Source organism: Oncorhynchus mykiss, chromosome 22 (genome assembly GCF_057628025.1).
Source record: "Oncorhynchus mykiss isolate SJ-2025 chromosome 22, ASM5762802v1, whole genome shotgun sequence".
Classification (NCBI taxonomy): domain Eukaryota; kingdom Metazoa; phylum Chordata; class Actinopteri; order Salmoniformes; family Salmonidae; genus Oncorhynchus; species Oncorhynchus mykiss.
The window spans coordinates 32,055,542-32,064,946 of record NC_143043.1 but is presented as its reverse complement, the minus strand read 5'-3'; the positions used below and the strand labels follow the sequence as shown (position 1 = coordinate 32,064,946).

The 9,405-nt window shown below is 44.3% G+C and overlaps 1 protein-coding gene across 2 annotated transcripts in view; it reads left to right on the top strand.

Moving 5' to 3' along the window:
• Positions 1-8,890, top strand: part of LOC110502078 (rho GTPase-activating protein 20) — a 107,054-nt gene extending 98,164 nt beyond the window's left edge. For both annotated transcript variants that reach the window (XM_036958999.2, XM_036958998.2), the window contains exons 12-13: positions 5,027-5,141; positions 6,887-8,890. In XM_036958999.2, the coding sequence (XP_036814894.1) occupies positions 5,027-5,141; positions 6,887-8,535 (1,764 nt within the window). In that variant the 3' untranslated portion in view covers positions 8,536-8,890. The remainder of the gene's footprint in view (positions 1-5,026; positions 5,142-6,886) is intronic.
• Positions 8,891-9,405: the final 515 nt, after the last annotated feature.

Here is a 9,405-nt window from a genome sequence, read left to right as displayed (position 1 = left end):
GACCTACTATCAAAAACAATGGAGAAAATGCATCCCATAACATTTTAACATGGAAATAGCTGTTTAGTCATTCAGTCTACAGTAGCAGCCAATGTGTGGTGTTCAATGTAGGCCTACATTCCATGAGACTTTTGAAAATAAATATGCAGGGCTTGACATTAACCTTTTTACCCTTCAGACAAGGAGGTGACTGAAAATGCTGTTGTGTTGTTTGATGCAAGAAACCACTTTACAAAAAAATATATAATTATTATTATCATACCATTATTACAGAGAATCAGACAAATTATTCTACCCTCTGCCTTTTGGCTACTTAGCTCTCAAAAGACAACATTGCCCCTTTAAGACAAAAAAAAGCTCTTTACCTGACTCCCTTTTCAATGTCTAGAAATGTACATGTTTTGTGCTCTTGTAGGATGCAATTACTCCCTAATTGCTGACTACAAATGATCTATAACTGGGCTAATAACTGACTAACTAGCGAAGGATATGAACAAAATGTGCACACATGGCTACATACAGCCTTCGTTTTGATCTCAAAACAAGCACATCTACAGTACTCACTCTACAGTACTCACTGCTCATGCTGTGAACACAGTCCATTTCAAAGTAAATGGCACAGATCCATATATGGTAATGATCTATTTCCATATAGGCATACTGCAGCTCTGATTGTTTGTACCGCACCGGTCTGTATATATTAGGGGCTGAGTAGTGTGTGTCAATGCAATCGTATCCTACTCAGATGCGTTCTGCTTACAACAAACTCTCTTGCATAGTTAATTTTGTTTTGTTTGAAAGTGACTAATATTACATTGATTCTATCACAGTAAAGGGAAATGTTGATAGTGTTAACTGGGAAAACTCTAGAACAGTGTTCAGCAACCTTTTTGGAGTCAAGATCACTTTGAGTCAAAAGGCAAGCCAAGATCTACCGCACAGATTCTTTCTTTTACATGACTTAAAAAATGTAAGTCTATGTAACATTAACCAATTAAAAACAGTTCTGTAACAATGAGGTTTGGGCAGTAAGCTATAGGCCCAATACATTATCACTGCTTATTAGCTTTGCTTGAATTCAGCATACATCTAAATAATTCAATTTTTATTTTACTGGGCTGATGGTGCCTGCATCTGATGGTCAGTCTCAGTGGAGGGAGAGAGCAGCAGACTGAGGGTCCGACTCTCAATGTCCCTCCGCTCTCCCTTTCCGCCGCTGACACTGACCAAAAAAGGTCTTCCAGCTGATGGAAAAACTCGAGTCTCACAGCATTATTTCTGCCTCATGCACAAATTCATGTTGTTACTCGTATGAGAAAAGTGAAATATTCCTCGATATTAAAAAGACCCAAGCCGCTAACAACGCAAGCCTAGAGATACACTTTCCTACTCATTCATTACTGCTGCAGTGCTGCTTGTAGCGCTGAGTGGAAATAGGAAGAACGCAAATTTCATGGCTCATAAAAGTGTTGAATCCAGTGTTGACAGTGCTGAGTAAGGAATTAAACATGAATCCACTCATAAAAACAGCATCTGCTGTATTCGTTGACAGTCTCTCTCTAGTCATGGTTTTAAACATTTTTTTTCTTCTCACCAATTTCATGGTATCCAATTGTTAGTAGTTACTGTCTTGTCTCATCGCTACAACTCCCGCACGGACTCGGGAGAGGCGAAAGTCGAGAGCCATGCACTCTACGAAACACAACCCAATTGTGCGTCGCCCCATGGGCCTCCCCGTCGCAGCAACCCGGGAGGACCTTGGTTTTAAACATTTTGAAATCTCACAGTATTAACTTTGCTGTAGCTTTCTTTCATGCCTGCTATGTTACAGAAGACACTGTCATCTGAGCCATCTGATTGGCCAGCGGTAGGCCTATAGTGCACTTGATTTGTTCTCTGGGCCTGCCGGGAAGGCAGAGTTTGTACCTTCAAACAGATGAAATGGTTCAAAATGGCAACAGTTTGCCTACCCAGCGCGCAGGGCAGCTGAATTTGATGCACCTACCCACAACAGCCCGAGACGAATAAAAAAAGAGGAACATGTGACCACTGCTTTTGAATTTCACTAAACTTTCTATCTCGTTCTCCTCTCTATGGGCTGATATTTCTGCTCGGCAGTCCCAGGGCTACTGCGCGTCCGCACACGCGTGCAATCTAGAGGGAACGTTGCATACATACATACACACATACATACATACATACAGTGCTTTGCGAAAGTATTTGGCCCCCTTGAACTTTGCGACCTTTTGCCACATTTCAGGCTTCAAACATAAAGATATAAAACTGTATTTTTTTGTGAAGAATCAACAACAAGTGGGACACAATCATGAAGTGGAACGACATTTATTGGATATTTCAAACTTTTTTAACAAAATTGGGTGTGCAAAATTATTCAGCCCCCTTAAGTTAATACTTTGTAGCGCCACCTTTTGCTGCGATTACAGACTTTGACTTGTCTCTTGGGGTATGTCTCTATCAGTTTTGCACATCGAGAGACTGACATTTTTTCCCATTCCTCCTCGCAAAACAGCTCAAGCTCAGTGAGGTTGGATGGAGAGCATTTGTGAACAGCAGTTTTCAGTTCTTTCCACAGATTCTCGATTGGATTCAGGTCTGGACTTTGACTTGGCCATTCTAACACCTGGATATGTTTATTTTTGAACCATTCCATTGTAGATTTTGCTTTATGTTTTGGATCATTGTCTTGTTGGAAGACAAATCTCCGTCCCAGTCTCAGGTCTTTTGCAGACTCCATCAGGTTTTCTTCCAGAATGGTCCTGTATTTGGCTCCATCCATCTTCCCATCAATTTTAACCATCTTCCCTGTCCCTGCTGAAGAAAAGCAGGCCCAAACCATGATGCTGCCACCACCATGTTTGACAGTGGGGAGTGTAAAGGAAAGATATACTGTTGCCACATAGCTGTCTGACTAAGCAGGATGTCCAATGGAAGAACAAACAGCAGTGAGGAGTTAGAGAGTAGAGTGTGTCAACCTCCTGCTACAGTAGGAGCCGCATGCTGGGCTATACTATATACGTTTCCTCTTTAAACCTGGACTGACATACTCCTTTTACATTTCTCTAGTCACAGGTTTTCAATCTCTGTACACACACACACACACACACACACACACACACACACACACACACACACACACACACACACACACACACACACACACACACACACACACACTTGAGATCACGGTGACACATAACAAATGTGAAATTCGTACCCTGACAATAAAGCTTGACATTTTATGATAACTTACTCACAAGGAGACTGTAAATATCTGAATTGACACACCAGTTCACAGTCATAACCCTACCACAAGACTGCAAGACTGTAGCCAACCATGCTAGCCCTGAAATGATTGAGTTCACCACCAGTGGCCCCAGATGTATTGTAAGTTAATAATAAGCAAGAATAAGTCACAATGTCTTTAATAGTCTCTAATTTTATGGTCGATTTGGACACATTATTGTTGAAACACAATCAATCTGGGTGTTTCCAGATCTTTCTCTCTCCTTGTCAAATGTGTGTTTGTTTCTGGTGAGGCTAGGGCCTGTTGAGGTTCACTGGGAAAAAATCCAAAGCATTTCCTACAGATTCCTGAGGGCGAGTGTGTTTTCACAAACCCGCTATGCTAAAACACTCCTTTCTGTCTTCACACACGCGTGCAAACACACACACACGCACGCACGCACGCACGCACGCACGCACGCACGCACGCACGCACGCACACACACACACACACACACACACACACACACACACACACACACACACACACACACACACACACACACACACACACACACACACACACACACACACACACACACACACTTTTTTCTGTTTGTTTGTATGTGTGGCCCCAGCGCCTCTGAAGGGGAAAAATGTGATATTTCAACATTCCCCTGATTGGTCGCGGTCTCACAAGGAGCCAAGTCAAACTGGGCTGGCGTGGGTCTGGTCTCTAACGGCACTGGGCAGTCTGGAACACTGCTCTCCTTCCGCTTGACACGCAAACCCTTATTTTCCTCCACTTCCGCTCCCTTTTCCACCACAGTTCTAATTTAGATGTTTGTGGCTCCTACAGACATGTTAGTCTTGAGTGGCTTGAGTAAATATTATGTGCTGTGTTTGTCAGAAAAGGTGGCTAAGATACACATACTAATTTTGCTTTTGAACAATTGAGAAAAGCCTACCCCAGAAAATGAATGAGTGAGTTTCTAGATGTTTCCTCAGTGGATTAAATAGGCAGCCCCTCTGATGGACAGAACCAGGCCAAATACAGGGAGAGACGCAAGGAAGGAGGGAGCGAGAGAAGCCTTTTTCCCTAGCTGGAGTTCCGTTGTGTTGGACTAGCTTGTGAAATTCGTAGCCAAGCTCTAGCAGTCCATTCACTCCCATAGCCCTCTGAACACAGGCGTGTAACACAGACTGACAGACATATGGTGAAAACCATGACACACACATCTGGCTCAACAACACACAGATAGGCCCCATGTTTGTCTCCTTCATATTTCCATAACCTCATTCTGTCTGTAGACTCTCCATAAGGGAAGCTAACAAAAACAACAGATTTATAATCACAGTTTTTTAAACAGTCAGCTTTGCCCTAGGGAAACATTCAAATCCCAGACTGGAACTGACTGTTTGGGAGCATGACTGACATTTTGTGTTTCAGATTTGGAGGTTTATACTGTGTAACTTGGGTTTTAATTAATGTTTGCTATGTTTGTAAACATCTGGGAATAGACAAGATTCTTTCTCAGATTATGTTTTCTGAAGTCTCCTTAAATTGTGATTCTCATCTTAGAAAATGGAGTTCAGACGATTTACATTATGTCAATTTTGATCAGCTATATGTGGCCTGTAAGAAAGTTGGCAAGACCTTACATCTCTTATACCAGGGAAACTACCTATGAAATAACCTTTAACTTGCAGTCGGAGCCTTAATCTAGGACCAGTCATTGACTTATGTGACTGAGGTGTAACCAGGTCTATGATCTGTTCCTAGGTCTGTGAGCTTGTTCGGTTCCTGATTGAGAACTGCAGGAAGGTCTTGGGAGATGACGTCCCCTCTCTGTTTAGTGGATTCCCTCAGAAGAGCAATAGCAGCGACCATGGATCAGGTAAACAAAGTCAATGTATTCACTGAAGAAATAACAACATCTAATTGCAAATTATATTGTACAGTGCTCTAAACAAATGCTGTTGGTTTTGGTTGGAGAAAACTTGATAAGATAAAGTTGGATAGGGACAGAGGGAGATGGAGGAAGAGAGGTCCCAAACCAAGCAGAACTGAAATGACACAGAGGTGCTTTAATTTTCCACGGGTCTTCACAAGGGTTTAGAAAGTTCATGAGTGTGTGTGTTTATGGCAAGACAGTGGTTCTGTGTATTGTAGACATTATCATCATTATAGAGTAGATTAACCCTGACTAGCTTGTGTGTGTGTGTGCGTGTGCGTGTGTGTGTGTGCGCGTGCATTGAGTGTTCTCACAGACCTCTCCATAAGTCATTGTCCCTGTGAGGTCTGCTGATTGGGGTCACTATGTTGACCTCATTCATTAAAGTGATTAGTACACTCTCAGACACTCATTAACACACCAGTCAATTTCCTCTTCTCCCCTAAACCAGGGGTAGGCAACTAGATTCAGCCGCAGGCCAATTTTTGTTGGAGCGGCTGGTCGGTGGCGGAGCATAATTATAATAATTTGTACACTGCAAATTGACCACAGCTAAGCCCAAAAAGAGATCACACAATCATTTATCTAAATTGACCACAGCTAAGCCCAAAAAGAGATCACACAATCATTTATCTAAATTGACCACAGCTAAGCCCAAAAAGAGATCACACAATCATTTATCTAAATTGACCACAACTAAGCCCAAAAAGAGATCACACGATCATTTATCTAAATTGACCACAACTAAGCCCAAAAATAGATTTTATTTATTTATTTTATTTCACCTTTATTTAACCAGGTAGGCAAGTTGAGAACAAGTTCTCATTTACAATTGCGACCTGGCCAAGATAAAGCAAAGCAGTTCGACACATACAACGACTCAGAGTTACACATGGAGTAAAACAAACATACAGTCAATAATACAGTATAAACAAGTCTATATACGATGTGAGCAAATGAGGTGAGATAAGGGAGGTAAAGGCAAAAAAAAGGCCATGGTGGCAAAGTAAATACAATATAGCAAGTAAAACACTGGAATGGTAGATTTGCAATGGAAGAATGTGGAAAGTAGAAATAAAAATAATGGGGTGCAAAGGAGCAAAATAAATAAATAAATGAAATACAGTAGGGAAAGAGGTAGTTGTTTGGGCTAAATTATAGGTGGGCTATGTACAGGTGCAGTAATCTGTGAGCTGCTATTTGTGGGAATACTTGGAAACATATTTCCTAAATTAAACCCATTTTCAGCAAAATTCCTGGAGATTTTAAAGTATTTTTATTACCAAAAACTCACCCCAGGTTGAAATTGGTGAAAGCCCTCAATGACACCCATGCTACAACAGCCTTTTGGCCACTAGAGGCCTCAATCATTCTTTATGACCTAAACCAACCTCTATGAATGGCAGCTGTATGCTTGGGACTATGACAGCACTTTGCGCTTGTTTTCAAACCCTCTATCTAATGAAATGGAGGTTTGTTCAAACTCTCTCCTTCTCCATTTCCCTCCACCCCAGCTTTATTGGCATGATAGTCAGTCAGTGCAACATTTCCAACACTTCCAAAGCGGAAGTGGGAACATATGAAATCCATAACAATCAAAATGGACTGCATGTCATAACAATCATTTTAGCATATTAACTCTCTAACTCCCCCCGCTTCTCTCTTTTCCTCTCTCCTTCCCTCCGTAGACGTGTCCTCTTTCCAGATGAATGACTCATCCTATGACAGTCTGGAGAATGAGTTAAACGAGGACCCAGAGTCGCCCTTCCAGGAGTCCCACCCTCTGAGAGACAAGGCCAAGCCTGACAGCTGCAGCAGAGACTCTGTCATCACCCTGAGTGACTGTGACCCCGACCCTGACCCTGAGGCTGACCTACATATTGCCCCACTTGCCAGACCCAGAAAGTTCACCCCCGCGCTACGGCAACCACGCCCACGGCAGTGCTATGTCCAATCACAGGGCCCTAGGAGGTTACGACGCAGCTCAGAGCCTGCCATCGGACACACCCCCGGAGCTCTGATCATCCAATCGGATAAGCACCATTTGGCGTCTCGTAAAGCGAGCTATGACGCGGCGATGGAGGGAGAGGAAGAGGAGGAGGAGGATGAAGTGTTTCAGGGGCTCAGGGCTCTGCAGCTGAAAGACAAAGTGATTGCAGGTGGAGAAAGAGGAGGGGTTGGAACTCTCGGGCAGAGGAAACTGAAACACACCCCACCTTCTCCTTTACGATTGGACGCCAGCTGCTCTAGCCTGTCCTCCCCAGCAACCTCCCCCACAGGCTCCTCCCTTAGCTCCTTAGACTCCGCCTTCTCCCAATATTCCACAGACTATGTCACCAGCGCCGGCTTCCTGTTGGCTGAGTCTTCTCCCCGCTCCCCCCTTTCACCCCGCTCCCCCAAGTGCTCACCCCCAAAGAGAGATACAGTGGACTGGAGTGAAAGCCAGCCCCCTCATTCCTCCCGGACACCCTCTACCCACCACGGACTGCATCCCAACACCTGGCTCAAGAGGAACCTCCGACTGTCACTACGGCAACCCGACAATGGACACCTGGAGGAGGAAGTGGGGAAGGGGAAAGGGGTTAGCCTCCCAAAAGCCTCAGAGGGTAAAGGTGTAGAGGTGACCACCAAGAGGAGGTCCAGCAGCCCTCCATCCTACCAGCAGGCTATCCTACAGCTGCAGAAGAGTAGGTCTCCCTTCTACAGAGGCACAGAGAAACCCCTTACTGTCAGAGAGCTACAGTTGCTGCACGACCAGGCTTGCAATGCCACCCACAGACCCCCCACAGGACGTGACGTCACCCAGCAGCCCACTGGAACAGGAAGTGAGGTCATCCAGCCTCCCCAGGATGTGTTCTATGGACAGAGTGGCTCAACACTAACCCTCCAGAGGCAGAAGTCTCACTCCCTCACCCTGGCCATGGAGGCTGGCCGCAAGGTCCTCACCCTGCCTCGCAGAGCCTCTGAGCCCTCCATGGTGACAGATGCAGCCTCCATCCTCACCCTGGAAAGGCCCTTGGTCAAGTCCCAGACCCACGGGGTCAAAGGTCAGCAGCTCCCTGAGAGCGGACTTAGAGTGTCTGACATTGAGCCACAGCGCAACGGAGAAGGCCCAAACTCAGAGCCACGCTTCTGCCTCTCTCCCTCCGCCACGCGGGCAGTAAGGGACTACTTTTCCTCACAGGAGCGGGCGGATTCAGGCGCGTGCCTGCAGAGGAGTCAGGAGGTCGCTCTGGCCCTTGTCCAGGGGAAGAGGGAGTGGCAAAGCAGGAAGTGTAGCGACCCTTGCGTGGACGACTTTGACCAAATGTTCTTTGCAGAGGAGTCTTATGTTTAAAATGACTTTTAAGAGACTCTGGGCTTTTTTTATATGGCTAATCAATGTTTGTAGCATAACGTTTTTATGTTGTCATATATGTACAGTTATTTTCCCTTGGTTATGGTAGATGCAGATGTTTGGTTGTGCTGGAGCTTTTCTTCCATATCTCTGGTAATCAACAACAGGTATAGGTCTATATTTATGTTCATATGCTTTGATATAGTGTTGTGCGAGCTGTAAGAAATCAAATGTGTATTTTTGTACATGATGTCAATACTGCTGCTGTCCTATAGAGTATATTTGCTACAGAATGCACCATTTGTATATTATGTACGCACATGTTACTGCCAAATAAAGGAAACACTTGATGAAATGAGAGATGCAAAGTATATTGAAAGCAGGTGCTTTCACACAGGTGTGGTTCCTGGGTTAATTAAGCAATTAACATCCCATAATGCTTAGGGTGATGTATAAAAATGCCCAGTTGCCCATTATTTTGGCTACCATGGCTAGAAGAAGAGATCTCAGTGACTTGGAAAGAGGGGTCTCAAAGGAGCTTAGTGTGTCTCAGTCACCAGATCTCAACCCAGTTGAACACTTATGGGAGATTCTGGAGCGGTGGCCATCAACAAAACACCAAATGATGGAATATCTCATGGAAAAATGGTGTCACATCCCTCTAATATAGTTCCAGACACTTGTAGAATCTATGCCAAGGTGCAATGAAACTGTTCTGGCAGCTTGTGGTGCCCCAACGCCCTATTAAGACACTTTATGTTGGTATTTTGGCAGTTACCTGTATATCTGATGTCTAATGCTTATGAAAATGAATGATCAGGATTTGTGACAAAACAAGCAAGTATTTCGTAGAGAATCAATGTACCACCA